Raw genomic sequence first — 15,328 nt, 5'->3', positions numbered from 1 at the left:
CACAGCACCTGGGAGGTGTGATTCCCAGTTCGAGTAGATGTACATATGATGACTGCTGGATCGAGCACACTACCAATAGCAGTGTGGCCGCGGCACCAAGGGGGTGGCTTGGGCTAGCTGCTGGAATACAATCCAGCCTGACCCCTACCCGGACACGTACTGTGTAGACAGACCCTGACTCTAAGCTTTTGTGTCCTTGTGTGTTTGTTTCCTTCCCCCACTTTTCCTTTCATTCCCTTTCTGCTTCTTTACACCCCACTGCTCCCATTCCTTGCCTATGTAGTTCCTGCTTCCTTCTTTCCTTATCTTTCTCCTGCTCCTCCTTCTGGCCTCTCCTTTCTCCTCACCTAATTCTGCACCTGTACAGCTGATATGAGGTGGGCAGGCACCTTCCATTATCAGCAAAACCATTTCTGATGCAAAGAGAACAGAAACCGAGAGGTCCCAGCAGCCATGGCCTCAGGGACTCCTGTATGGGAAATCCAAGAGAATATCTGACGGACCCAGTGACCACACACTGTGGGCACAACTTCTGCCGAGTGTGCATCACTCAGTACTGGGAGAAATGGGAATTGCTGGGCTCTGACCCTTTGTGTTTCCCCACCTGCAGAGCCCGAATCCAGAAAGAGCTTGCTAGAGTAATTATCAGCTAACAAATATAGTGGAAAAATCAAACAATTGGATTTCAAACCAGGAAAAGAGAATCTGTGTGAGATGCACGACAAAGCCTCGGATCTGTTCTGTGAAGAGGACGGGGAAGCCGTGTGTGTGGTTTGTGAGAGATTCCCCCGAGCAAAGTTCTCACACACACAGTGCTTCTCGTGGAGGAGGCTGCCCAGTAATACAAGGTAGGACACACTGTGGATCAGGGTTAATTCAATCTTTCTCTTTTCAAACTCAGTCTGTCGGAGCTACAGAGTCTCCCAGTTTCCCAGATTTTCTCCCCTGATTTCTGGTTCCACCTAAATCTCTCCCCTGCGGAATCCTTCCTCTGGGTAGGTGCAGGGAACCCTGGCCCCTGATGCTGCCCCAGCCCGTCAACCCCGCGTTGTTCTTTAGAGAGAGGTGGTTACCAGAGCTCTGGGTGAGGCACTTTCCTTGCACAGAGGATTAAAGGAAGATGTGTCTGTGCTCCTGCCAGGCAGGAATGGAAGGAACGAGTTGCTCCAGTCCCACCGCACCCCTGACAGCCCAGGCACTGCCAGGAGGGCATCCACATTAATCATGAACACAGCCGCCCTCGCTTTGCTGCATGGAACATGCATCAGTGGGTTTAAACACAGGTGCTGTGGGATATTCCCTAGGGACCCATCTCTGGAGTCACATGATTAAAACAGATCCTCAGGTTTCATAATAAAAAAATCAGCAACCAAAAAGGAACCTTCTAGCCCCTATGATTGAACAGATACATTTGAAAATGTGGCCGGAGCATAACTGATATAGAGATCCTGAGCCAATAGCTGTGAGAGGAGGGAACTACCCCATCAATGGGCTTGTCTACAAAATTAGGTTGACTTAAATTAGGTCGACCTACAGGCACCACAGTAATTAAATCGATTGTTGATGTCCACACTGCCCTCCTGCCACTGGTGCAGGGGCGCTTTCACTGACTGACGTTTGGCATTGTGGGGCACTGACAGCCAGAGGGTAGGGCACTTACAGCTGCTCAAGGCTTACATCTGGAGCCCACCCCCACCCCATCCATGGCTAGCAGTTGGCTTGTAGGCTCCCTGCTGTGAAACTGAGTCCTGCTGGAGGCTCACACCTTGGGCTGTTCCCTGGGGTGGGGGCTGCCCCTGTGATCCCAGGTCCCTACTGACAGCTGGGGGCCCCAGCTGTGAGCCCAGAGCCTGGTTGACATCTCAGGATATCAGCACTGGGGCGGGAGGGCTCCAGCAGTTAGCCCAGCTGTCAGCATGGCAGCTGTCAGCCCTGTGCCAGTGTGAAAGACTGCTCTGGGGTCCTCATCCACCACTCTTCAGCTGGGAGCCATGTGTGTGCAGCAGGCAGGGAAGAAGGCAGTGTGCGCAGCTCCCTGGTACAAGAAAACAAACATGATACACAAATCGGCAGCTTACAGGTACTGAGGTCCCTGCCCAAAAGAAGTTGCAGTCTGTGAAGATGAGTAGAGACAAATTCCCCCTCCTCTCCAAATAAGCATTTGTGCATGTATTTTATTTTCAAACATAGTTTGAGAACCTTCTGAATTTTCTGTTGTACTAAGATTGCATTTACCGAAAATAAATACTAGCCCTTTGACAGAGGCAGATCTTTTTGAAAAAAATCTGATTTCTACCCAGGACCATGGTTGAACTCAGTGTCTGTGTATTACTCGGGTTCAATGGCTGCAAAATTCACCTTTAAATCTCTCAACTCTCTGAATCATTGCTAGCTAGCTTTCCATCCCCTAAACTTCTCGGTCCCTCCATATGCTCACTGTAGCTCTTTGGTGCTTGACTCTTAACAAACAGTAGAGTAAGTTCCAGGAAGGGACATACCCAGTTGTTCTGCAGGTGGGGCATACCTCTGAGCTCAGGATAGTGAAAATGAAAGCCATGGCTGCAGGAAATCCCATGGAAAGATTCCAGGATGAAGCTACTTGTCCCATCTGTACGGAATATTTCAGAGAACCTGTCACTCTGGAGCATGGGCAAAATTTCAGCCAACCCTGAATCAGCCAGTGCTGGGAGGGATCGGCTACAGATGTCTCCTGCCCCTAGTAAAGAGAAACTGTGCAACAGAGAAATCTCAGGCCAAAACAGGCAGCTGGTAAAAGACACAGAAATGTAGCACAGGGATTAGGAGGGGAGAGAGTATGTGGGGAATGTTAGAGGGCTTGCCCTCCACCCTCTCACTTCCCTGGTTCTTGTCATACAGGCAGCAGAAGTCTAAAGTGCAGACAATACAATGTTTATTGGGGTTAATTTCCAGCAAGCATGATTCTAATTTTCTCACCCACTTCCTGTTTGACCCCAGTTGATATAGTAATATTCTCAGCTTTACCTTAACCAATCATTTTACTGAAATCTACCTAACCAATCCTAACATATTGTAACATAATTCTCTAACCAATTATATCCCACTACTATAATTAACTTACACCTAGCAAAATTAATTATACAGCAGACAGAAACAATTAGAGAACCAGACAGATTAACAATCAAAAAGTGGGGGCCATAAAGATAAAACAGTAGAGAAATGAGGGTTTCACAACCACAAGCATTGATAAGTGATTTTTTGCCAGATAGAATGCAATTAAACTAAGTTTTCTTTATCTGGTGGTGATGGGCATTATCAGGACAGGATCATAGCACCTTATTTCAGTGTGACTAGTTTGGAATGTTTATGGCTGCCTCTGCTGCTTAGCCAAAGGCCTTAGCCTAAGAACAAGGCTTCAGACTATCCTAGTGAGAGAAGGCCCATACACAGGTGGACTGTGATTTTGTTTCTTTGTTTTTATACCCCTATAACTAGCTAAGTGATAAAAGTACACTTAAATTCTTAAAGTATAGGCCTTTGCAGGCAGGCCTGAATAGCTATATTCTAACAGGGAACACCAAGAGGCTCTGAAACTGTTCTGTGCAGAGGGTTAAACTTCTATATAGCTGGTTTTGCCATCTGTCCTGGGCTCACAGAGCTCACACGATGGTTCCTCTAGAAGAGAATGTCTAGGAGTACAAAGCAAGGAATTGCTGTTAAGTTGAATAACTTTAGATTTTGGACAAAATAAAAGTTATTAATAGAGTAATAACTTGGGATTTTAATTACAGATCAATTTCATAGCAAGTTGCCTATCACGGCTATTAGTCTGACTGTATCACTGAGCTATGTAAAGCCTCCATTGTATGAAACATGCTATAAAAAGTAAATTATGCAGCATGAAGACTTTAAGATGTCCAGTGTGAGAAACATGTCTCTGAGAAGCTGAATTCTTTTCCAAACCATTTCCTACTTCAGGTCCTTTGAGCAAGAGGGTCCCATGATGCAGAGAACCCGTGTAACTGCATTACTCAGCTGTGTAAAGCCTTCATTGTATGATAGGTGCTATAACAAGTAAATAATACGACAGTGTGGAAAAAAAGGCAAAAAAATCTGAAGAATTTAAAGATGTCTGATGTGAGAGAATTTTTTTCTGAGAAGCTGGTTCCTCTTCAGACCTAGCTGCCACTAGTGACAGAAGGGATCTTTGTACAGAATAGAAGATTTTAAATGACCAGTGAGGTTTAAATCACATGAGTTGCAGGTCAGTCTGTGTGAGCGTGTTGCCTTCAGAGTGGATAATAGGAAGTTACAATCAGTTGTTGTTACTGATTTGTAACACGGTTTTTATTAGTAGTATTTTCATCTCAGTAGCTGCAACAGTCACCAGATGAGATCTGACTGTGATTGTGCTGGTCCCTGCATAAAACACAGTGAGGGATAATCCCTGCCCTCAGCAGGTGACAGCCTCAAAAAATAAGGCGGACAAAGGGTGGGAGGGGAAACAGAGGCAGCAGTGATTTTCCCAGTATCACAGGTCAGTGATAGAGAGGGGAATAGAACCCAGGATTCCCAAGGCCTAGTCCAGGGCCCACCAGATCATGCTGCCTTTCCCACAATAGTGAGCAGTGATGAAATGCAGTGGTTAGGAGGGAAAGATGCCTTGATAAAGGTCCCAGGACCAGCAGGGAGATGAGGTTTCCCACTAGGATTCTGAATTCCTGTGTTTGCTCCATCAGGGGTTAAACTCCGATGCCGGCCTGCACTAGAGGAGATCACGTGCTAAACACTGGGTGGATCCCAAACACCTTGAGTCCACCCACAAAAGGGCTCCAGACAGCACAGGTCCATGCCAAATACCATTGGGATTAGACTTGACTGCAGCAAAGCTACTCCTGGGCAGTGCTGACTTCTCAGTCTGAACTCTTTTACTGTGTACGTGGACAAGAACCAGACAAAGTGGTTCCATCAGTCCCTCCATGCAGCCTTTTGAAATCTCCCAGAATGCACTGCTTCCAGGATCATTACTAGTGGGACTCGTCCCAGAAGGCATTTCTACTGCAAGTGTTCAGGACAGCACTAAGGCAAACCCCAACCGTTCTTACCACAAATCTGACTGTCTAATGGGGTTTCGCCCTAATGCTCAGACCAGTTCTGTCCAACCAGAACAACCTCCAGGGCTTCAAGGCTGAAATTGAATTGGGAGTTGGGTTCCCTTAAGGATCCTTCCCTTAAGGATCTCAGCCCATATTTCGAGCCCAGTGCTTTCTGGGATTTGTGTCACTTTATTACTCTAATCTTCTCAAAGTAAATGTATTGATTCACCACCATGTGACGCCACTTTCCTGTTATGTGCTGTACCACTAATTAATTAATTTCCAGTCATGCTTGGTAATTGAAGTATCTCTCTAGTTACTAAAAAGACTGAACCTGAAATGGTAACAAGTGTGAAAATGACACACTCCCAGTCTTGATTGTAAGTTTCATTTCCTTGGTGGCCTTCATGTCATTAATGGATTAGGATCAATGCCCAGCTACACACCCTCTCTCAACCCTCAGAGTGAAACCTCCCAAATCATTATTATTGCCCTCCCATGACCCCCCACCCCAACCCAACGTGTCATCCCTGCCGCAGACACATTGATATTAGAGATGGAAAATCCCCATTAGCTCAGGGAATCCATGGTCCTGTGGCCAGGGCAGGGCTTCTCTTCCCCAAATTTGCAAAATCCCTTCCCTGGGATCCCATGTGTGTGTCAGGTGGGACTGAAATTCCCTCTCTCTCTCTCCTCCAAGATATTAGAAGCACCTTGAGCAGGTATGTGGCTCTCTGTCACTCCCTCTCCCACTTTACAATGCTGGGAAAGAGCTAGGAGATGATGTTAGCACCGCATCTCCTCAGGGCTCTACAGCCAAACATGTGGGTAAGGTCACATTTTGGATACAAAACTCTGTGATCAACTTCATCCTAAGGTTCTCACCCTTGTACAGAAGACTCTGGAACTATCCATTCAGTGGGAAGGACTGACCTAAGTTATATTCCAGAAATGTCACCTCCCTGGAAGACTGGCTGCCTCTGGACTGTAGGGATGGAATATGAGTCTGTCACTGCTGGGGCCCTGGTTCCCATTCATCCCAGGGCAGCAGTGCTCAAGAGTCTTTCTTACCTGAGGACTGTTTGGAGATCTGTGTGGAATGAACTGGGGAGGGGGAGATGGTGTCTCAGTCTAGTTCCTAGTGGGCAGATTTCTACAGCACTTAATATGGGAACTTTGTGTCCATCAGAGCATGGAAGCCAAGGAGTGAATTGGCCATGGAGACTCAATTCTCCTTTTATCCCCAGATCTGGTTTCTCCAGGCCAGAGTTGAAGAATATTAATGGGACCTTCGCAGGGTAGGTTGCACTGCCATACCCTGTGCTGACCTTATAATGAGCCACTAAATAAAATATAATCACGATTGTTTTTCTCTAAAAGTGTGAGAAAGAGAAGTTCCAGCAACCAGAGGAAATTTCCCCTGAAGTAGGAAAAGGACTCGGTGATTTCTCCCAGAAAAGTATTCTCTCTAAAGACATCTAGAGGGGAAATTGGGATTAGCCTCTGAGACTGAGAGGGGGTGGGCTCTGACCAGTTGGGTCATAAGTAGATGACATATCTATTGAATGAAACGTGGAAAGCAGACAAATTGAGTGTAACAGTACGTCTCACATTAATTCATGCATTAGCAAAGGTCACAACGCTGAGATCCAAATGTAGCAAAATGGCTTAATTTTGGGTCCCTGATTTTCTCTTCTAACTACAGAACTAGCAAAGCCCCTGGGGGTTAGAGAAACAGGGGTATGGGTCTGGCTGGCTCTCAGGACTTCCCTAGCCTGTGCAAGGTCTGCACAGGTCTCTGCAGTCACTGACTAGGGGAGTCACAAACTGCCCCCTTCTAGCCCTTTGCCAGTTCAGGGTGAATCTGGCCAATTGAGCCACCTTCTCCCAGCTCAAATCTACACGCTTATGAAATGATTTTGTTATGATTTGTGTGTCCGTCTATGGAGGATGTGGGCCCCATTGTGCTGAGCTCTGTAGAGATGCTGAGAGAATAAACCTGAGGGGCTTACAATTGCGAGCCCTGACCTTGCAAACTCTTAACATCCCATTAATTCAAAAGGACCAAAGTGTAAAGTTATATTTATGCTAAAGTCTTTGCAGGATCTGGGTCTAGGGTCTGACAAAAGGCAATAGGTGAATGAGACGAAGCAGCTGGGGGCTGGAGGGAGGGACTGGATGATGAGAGGAAAGTAAATCTCTTACAGATTGTATCAACTAGGGTGGTTGTGAGACTTAATGGTGTGGATTCCATTGCTGGGAGATGGCTGAATGAAAGAGGAAAAGGAAGGTTTCAGACTTTTTTATATTAAATACCTGAATATGTCTCTGTGCCTCTCTGTCTCTTTCTCTGTCAAAATTCAAACCAAGTGAGGTCAGTTCAGACTGAGAATGCTCTTATAAATATGAAAGCAGGAAATCTCATCTCTTTTCTCCTCATCTCTTTCTATCTTATAATCATATCATATAATCTTTTGATCTTATAATCATATCTTATAAATATGAAAGGAGGAAATCTCATCTCTTTCTATCAGAGAACCAGGCCCCCAGTACCATTATCCCCAGGGTGCCTATGAGAAGTTAGAGCTCTATTCAGCGATAGTAGGGACAGTGTATAACACTCACATGTGAATTCTGTGTGACAGATATTGCAGCCACATGCGGCATTTTGGGGACTATCAAATTCACCTTATGAATGTTCTGTTTATTTCTGTACCTTTTTATCAATGGTATCTATACATGTTATATGTATCTTTGTGGTTTCGGGATTGTAATCTATGCCATGAGGGAGGGTTAGCCCATCTCCTTCAGTATTTGCAAACCATGGAGGGTAATTACTTGAGGGACAGGTAACAGCTCCAGAGAAGTACCACCCCTTGGGAGAATTGCATAAACTGGGTTAGACCAGGTCCCAGAAGCCCAAGAGAACAAGATTTTTGATATAAAAGTTGGCTTTGAACTTACCAGAGGCCCGAGATCTTGGGCTGCAAAGTGACAGGGCCTGTTAACCAAGAGGACAAACCCTTAGAGAAAGGTTTGAAAGACTTTGGAACCTACCAAAGAGTCCCATGTGCCAGATGAGAATTCTTTGGGATAAATGTAACGTGTTCATACCTTTGATTGGTTTATGGTAAGTTTGCTCTGTCAGACTTTTGTCTATAAATAGTTTCGCTTCTAATGCAGAGTGCTCTCTTACTGTGTGTCTTACTGCTGAATTAACGCCAGGCCCCAGCCCCTCACTGATTTATTTTCCTTATTTCATTGTACATTTCACAGCACAATTCACAGTGGCTGGACCTGGCCACCCAGTCATTGCCTCCCTAGGTGGGGAGGCTGTCCTGCCCTGCCACCTCTCCCCCAGGATGAGCGCTGAGAACATGGAGGTGAGATGGTTCCGATCCCAGTTCTCTCTAGGTGTGCACCTGTACCATGATGGGCAGGATGAGTATGGAGAGCAGATGCCGGAATATCGAGAAAGAACTGAGCTTTTAAGAGACCACATCACCAACATGAGTTTTTCTCTGAGAATACGCAATATCCGACTCTCTGACAATGGGCAGTACAAGTGTTTTTTCAGTCCAATGTCTCTTATGAAGATGCTATATTGGAACTACATGTAGCAGGTCAGTAACTTCTTCTGATGTTTTAATGTCTTCAACAGGGTAATAAGTGGAGTCAGAGGGTTCATTGTGAGATGACACAATTTTTCTCACTATAGTGAGGCAGCAGCTCTGCTCTGGATAAAATTGAGTCTAGTTTGCTGTGTCTACTGTAGGAGTGTAGGGAAGATGGGACTGGGAACGAGAGGGCGGTGTTAGGGCGGGACCACAGTGCACGGTGCTGGAGAGATTCTGGGCCATGCTGCTGCCCATATGTGCCCAGGGAAAGGCTGCTGTCACTAAAGGCACAAACTAAGCCAGGAAAACTCACTCTTATTATGGAATAAGTGTATTTCATATGGAGCATTATGCTGGTATAACATGAGTGGTTTAAATGCCCAACTTATTTTATACTGGTGTTACTTTGCCCTGCAGACAAGCCCTGAGCTACAGCAGTGGCTGCTTTTGCATCCAGAGCACCCTGGGTCAGGGGGATGCAATGTGGGCTTAAAGCTGCCTTAGCCCCCTGTGCCCTGGGCTATGGGTTCTGAGCGCAGAATCTCACCCTGAGAGTTTAGGTCACATTGAGCAGAGCTCCTCACAGAGGTGTCCACAGTGAAGCCCAGGTCTTTTTCCTGAATATTCAAAGCCAATAACCTGCATACATCGGTCTAATTATCCTTATATGTGCATTACCTTACATTGATCAACACTGAATTTCATCAGCCATTGTGTTATCCAAGCTTGGTCCCTCTGAAATAACTCAGACTTTTTTGGTAACCTAAATCATTGTGTGTTATCTGCAAATTTTGCCACTTTAGGGCTTATCCTTTGTCCCAAGTCACTGATAAATAGATTAGGGGATCTCAAACTTCATTTCACCGCGACTCCCTTCTGACAACAAAAATTACTACCAGACCCCAGGAGGGGGGACTGAAGCCTGAGCCTGCCCGAGCCCCGCCCCCTGGGTGGTGGTTGGGGGGGCAGGGCCAAAGCTGAATCCTAAGGGCTTCCATCCCAGACAGGGGACCTGTAATCTGATACTCAGTGCCCAGGGCTGAAGCCCTCAGGCTTCAGCTTCAGCCCTGGGTGGTGGGACTTGGGCTTCGGGCCCAGGCCCCAGCAACTCTAAGCCACCCCCGGCGACCCTATTAAAATAGGGTCACAACCCACTTTGGGGTCTTGACCCACAGTTTGAGAACCGCTGAAATAAACTAAACACCAGTCCTAATACCCGACTTTGAGGCACCCCACTGCGAACATTTTTCCATATGAAAATTGACCATTTATTCCTGCTCTTTGTTTTCTGTAATTTAGCGGGTTTCTGTTCCAGGACAATACTTTACGTCTCACCCCATGATGACTTAGGCTTTGTATGCACTAAAGTGCTTCTAACACTACAGCTGTATCAATGCAGCCGTGCCACTCCAAGATCTCTAGTGTAGCCATTCTATGCGACAGGAATGAGTTCTCCCATCGGCATAATGATTCACCTCCAGTGGGCGGCGGTAACTATGAGGGCAGGAGAGTTTCTCCCACCAACATAGTGATGTGCACTCTAACACTTATGTCAGCGTAACTTATGTCGCTCAGGGGGTGGAATATTCACACCTCTGAGTGAGAAGCTTTGGAGCCATAAGTGGTAGTGTAGGCAGCCTTAGTTTCCTTAAAAACTTTTTGTGACCAACTTTTTCAAAAACTTTTTGAAAGTCCACATCAGTTATGCCATTGGGTTCTCCTTTGTGCCATACTGTACTGACATACTCACTGACATTCCATAGATTAGTGAGACACAAGCCGAGTCTATTCTAGGAATTTATATTGGTGTAGCTACCTTTTTTGGGAGTGTGAATCCACACCCCTCAGAGATGTAGTTTATATATACCAAGGTAGCCCCTGGTGTAGACAGTGCTAGGTCAACGGAAGGTGGGTTACCTATGACGATGGGAGAATCCCTCCCCTCAGCATAGGTAGTGTCTATGCTGAAGCCCCACAGCAGCAGTGGTGCAGCTGCACGGCTGTAGAGGTTTAAGTGTAGACATACCCTCAGTTTACTTTTCCAGCTGTGCTAGTTGGACTTTTTCCTATCATTCTCATACAGCTGATTTAGAATTCTGGTTTAGTTCTTGTTTCAGACAGTTTACCCGGCACTGTGTGACAAAGTTCCTCCCCTACTTTGGTGGGTTCTACGCTTATTGTCAGATTTGCTCACCTCAGTGATCTTCCCTTCTGGTGGAACCCACAGTCTGGATCAACTCCTCCTGTGTCTGATCAGGAGTTGGGAGGAACCCAGGCCCACCCTCTACTCTGGGTTCCAGCCCAGGACCCTGTGGATTTTAGCTGTCTATACTGCATCCTGTAACAGCTGCATGACAGCTACAACTCCCTGGGCTACTTCCCCATGGCCTCCTCCAAACACTTTCTTTATCCTCACCACAGGACCTTCCTCCTAGTGTCTGATAACGCTTGTACTCCTTAGTCCTACAGCAGCTCTTGCTCCCAGCTCCTCACATGCACACCACAAACTGACTTGAGCTCCTTTTTAAATCCAGGTGCCCTGATTAGCCTGCCTTGATTGGCTGCAGGTGTTCTCATCAGCCTGTCTGCCTTAACTGGTTCTAGCAGGTTCCTGATTACTCTAGTGCAGCCCCTGCTCTGGTCCCTCAGGGCACAGAAGCCTGCTTCTCCTGGGGCCAGTACTGGCTCTCCCTTTGACTGCTCTGCTGTAGAAGAAGGAGAGAGAGGGCTGCTGCTGCTGCTGTTCCTGCTGGGTACTGGGCCCTCGCTGCTGCTGTTTCTGCTGCTGTTCCTGCTCCTGCTGCTCCCCTGGCTGGGCTAGACACCACCACCCACCCCTCTCTCTGCTGTCTGTTTGCTGGCTGGCTGGTGGTTCCCACTCCCCCCTCTGTTCCTCCACCTACAGCCCCTGGGGGGGCTGCTGGCCTGCTTCCCAGAGAGGAGGAGAGTGAGGGACCCCAGCTCTTGTTGCTGAGGACACCATCCTCTGAGCGGGGTCCCTCCTGCCTGGACACCAGACCACCACCACCTGGAGCTGCTGGAGCTGCTGGGGCAGTTGCTGGGGAGCTGTTGGTGCCTGGAGGAGGAGAGGAAGGAGACGAGGACCGCCTGCTGCTGGGAAACCATGTAAAGACCACTGTGGAGGGGGCTTTTCTGGACTGAGTCTTTTTTGAACTGTGCTCTTGTGGTGGGGGTTTGGACTGTGTCTGCTGGGGCAGCGGGGGTGTGGCTTGGAGCCTGCCCCCAGTCCATCCGTGTCCCCCGTTGCCCCCTCCACCACCCCCGCTGGCTGTTTTCCTTCTGCTTTGGACTCCTGCCTCTGGGTCTGAGCTGCTCGCCTGGCTCACCACGCCCACTTCCACCATTTGGGCCTGCAGTAGCAGCAGCCAAACATTGATTTTTTGGCACGAGTGCCTGTGGGTGCACCACCTCCCCCCTCCTCCTGGACTGATCCCCTGCCCTTTGCCACATTTGTCCACCCCACCTATTTCCCTCTGCCGCCTGATAGTTCTGCCCCCGCCCTGCAGCTGTCCCTGTGGTCCCCCTACCCCAATCCCAGCTCGCCCTTTCCCCCCACCCTGTGCTCCCCCAGCCCTGATCGGTTCCCCCCTGTGCGCCCATGCCCCCTCCCAGGCGCTTGTGCCCTTCCCCATTTGGTTTCCCCTTGTTCACTGCACTCCCCCCTCTACTGTTGCCCCCCCGCTCCCCTAGTGCAACTGGAGGAGCCGGAACCCCCCTCTGCGTTGGTGCCCTGAAACAATCCCACCCTTAGGTCCTTGGTTGCTCCCTACGCCCCTTTAGCCTTCCCCTTCTGGCGCCCTCCTCCCCTACCTGCAGCCTAGTGGGGAGGGGTGGCCGCCTCCTCTCCTTCCCCTCCCCTCGCTCTTTGTCCTCCTCCCTGCTCTCGTTATGGTGGGGGACGCGGCGGGGGAGACCCCTTGCGATGCTCCCACTGCCCCTCCTCCACCGGCCCCCGTGTCCACTGCCCAAGCCTCTACCTCGACCGCCGCTGCCGATCCACCTACCACCGCCCCTGCTGGGGCACCGGCGGTGGCGAGTACTGGGGAGACCTCCGTTGCTGCCACGTCTCTCGCCCCTTCTGATTCGAGGGGAGCCCCCCCCAGCCGGTGGGAAGGGTCGGGGTGGGAAGAAGGGTAAGGGCCCTGCTAAAAAGGCCAGGCCCTCCATGGCGGAGACTGACCCTGCTGCCACAGCCCCGCTACCGGCTGCGGCGTCCCTCCCCGCTATTCCCTCCACCAGTTCTGCAGGTGTCCCTCCCCCGGCCCCCAGGGCGTATGCCCAGGTGGCGGCGGCCCCCCCCGCCTGCCGCTGCTCCTCCGCCCGCCGCTTCCGTCAACATCTACAGCGGCCGGGGCCCCTTTCCCACTTTGACCAGGAAGCACGGCGTCCGTTGCCTCCTGGTGCCCGCCTCGCCCCACGTGGAGACCTACGTGCGGGCGTTGGCCAGGGTAGTGGGGCCCACGGCCATCGTGGTGGCCTCCAAAATGTACGGGAAGGTGGTCTTCTTCCTGGCATCGGAGGCTGCCACCCAGGAGGCGGTAGAGACGGGCCTGGCGGTGGGGGGCGTGTTCGTCCCCCTGGAGCCTTTAGAAGACCTGGGGGTCCGCTTGATCTTGACCTCCGTCCCTCCTTTCCTGCCCAATGCCGCCCTGCTGCCCGCCCTTTCTGCCCTGGGATGCCCCATCTCTGTCATCAGCCCTCTCCCCTTGGGCTGCAAGGACCCCGCCCTCCGTCATGTTCTCTCGTTCCGCCGGCAAGTGCAGCTTCAACTGCCGCCGGCGGCGCGTGGCGGAGAGGCGCTCGAGGGGTCCTTTCTGGTCCCTTACCAGGGAGCCCACTACCGGGTGCATTACTCAACGGGGGAGGCCCGGTGCTACCTCTGCCGGGCGATGGGGCACGTCCGGAGGGACTGTCCCTTGGCCCAGCACGGAGGAGCGTCCGGGACCCCCGAGCCCCGGCAAGGCGCCGGCCCTGTCATCGCCAGTCCCTCTAGCTGCCCGGCACCCGAAGCTGCCCCTCCTCCTTCTCGGTCCACCTCTGTGGAGGAGAGTGTGGCGGGGCTACCGCCGGCCGTGGGAGAGGGCTCGTCCCAGGGGGAATCCTCCCCTGTTTCTGCTGTCCCACCACTGCCTCCTCGAGTCCCTGAGCCATTGCCCTTGCCCCCCGAGCCGACCCCTGTTAGCCAGCCCCCAGATGATGCCATGGAGGGCTGGTCCTTAGTGCAGGGGACGCAGGGCAAGCGGAAGGCTCGAGTTTCTTTACATCCTTCGGATTCGGAGGCCCCCCGGAAGAGCAGGAAGGGGGGCGCCGATGTCGAGTCTTCCGCCTTGTCCCCCGATGACTCCCAGTTTGTGGTGCCGGCTGGGGATGCCGTGGCAGCACCGGAAGGTGACACCGCCCCTCCTCCGAGGTCCCTTCCCGTGGATGCCCCCGAGGGAGCCTCTCTCGCCCCCTTCCCACTTGGCGCCTCTGAGAGCGCCGCGGTGGGTATCGCCTCGGGTGCTGGCGGGGAGGGCCCTGGGGTGGTGGACTGTGATCTCCCTCCCATCTACGCAGAAATCGAGGCCCTGGGTTTGACCCCGGTCACGCAGGGGGACGACGACCCTCTGCCGGCGGGCCTCGATCTGGGCGACCTCACTACATCCCCCCTGTCCCCAGGTTCCCTTCCCCTACCCGCTGTTTCTGCTCCCACCTCTGAGGGTCCCCTGGAATCTTCCCTCGACTCGGCTGCGGGTGGCACTCTGGTGGCTGCCGAGCCCCTTGGGGCGACGGCCAGTGCCCCGCTGCCGAGACCCACTTCCCAGGGGGTGTCCCTCTTGGGTGTGGAGGACCCGCCCTCCTTCCTCAGCGGGGACCCCATTGAACACCATCTCTCTCTGGATGCCGAGGCTGCCGCACGTGCCACAGTGGCTGAGCCCAGCATCGTTAGGGGTCCCCTGCCCACTTCCCAGATCCTTGAGCCTGGCCAGGAGGAGCCACCTTCTGGCGTCTCACCTATGGAGGCTCCGGATCCTGCCTCTACCTCCTTCCCGGATTCTCTCCCTGATCCCCGCCCTACTCCTGTTGGCTTTGTCCTTGTCCCCCCCACTTCCTGTGATGCCAGTGCCGCCCCTGGCAATACCTCCCAGGGAGCGGGTTCACTAGTTCTTTCCTGTCCCGACCCCTCAGGGGCTGCTGTTCTCCTTCCACCGCCCCTTCTTGAATCTGGGAGTGGGGCGGGTCGTGTGGCGTCGGTCCATCTGCTGCCACGTTGGGGATCTGCCCCCTGCCTACCCGCCTTGGTGGGCCACGGGGCTGTGACGGGGGCCCCACTGGGGGCCAGTCATCGATCAGTGACCCCACCCCCCCATGCGCTGAGGGAGGAGCTGCGGGAGTTCCTCGAGGACGTCCGTGGCTCCCGGAACAAAGTCCATCTTGCGCTCCAGCGGTGGGGGGATTTCCATCAGGTCCTCCGGGCCGCGAGGGCCCTCATGGGGGAGGGTAAGAGGACCGGGAAGCAGGCCGCCGCGGCCTACCGGCGGGTCCGTGTCTTCCGTGACTCCTTACTCACCTTCGGGGTTGGTCATGGATTGCTGCGCGGCCTGCCGGAGGCCGTGGGCATGTCTGCCAGCGAGG

At 51.6% G+C, this 15,328-nt stretch overlaps 1 protein-coding gene and 1 pseudogene across 1 annotated transcript in view; both read left to right on the top strand.

Moving 5' to 3' along the window:
- The window catches only part of LOC127032174 (myosin-13-like), a 181,272-nt pseudogene that overhangs the window by 76,998 nt on the left and 88,946 nt on the right, over positions 1-15,328 (top strand).
- The window catches only part of LOC127033074 (butyrophilin subfamily 1 member A1-like), a 29,752-nt gene continuing 22,773 nt past the window's right edge, over positions 8,350-15,328 (top strand). The window contains 2 exon segments of the mRNA XM_050920880.1: positions 8,350-8,691; positions 9,110-9,159. Of these exon segments, the coding sequence (XP_050776837.1) occupies positions 8,438-8,691; positions 9,110-9,159 (304 nt within the window). The 5' untranslated portion in view covers positions 8,350-8,437.

This window comes from Gopherus flavomarginatus, chromosome 12 (genome assembly GCF_025201925.1).
Source record: "Gopherus flavomarginatus isolate rGopFla2 chromosome 12, rGopFla2.mat.asm, whole genome shotgun sequence".
NCBI classification, from domain to species: Eukaryota; Metazoa; Chordata; order Testudines; family Testudinidae; genus Gopherus; species Gopherus flavomarginatus.
This window is presented reverse-complemented; position numbering and strand designations above follow the sequence as displayed.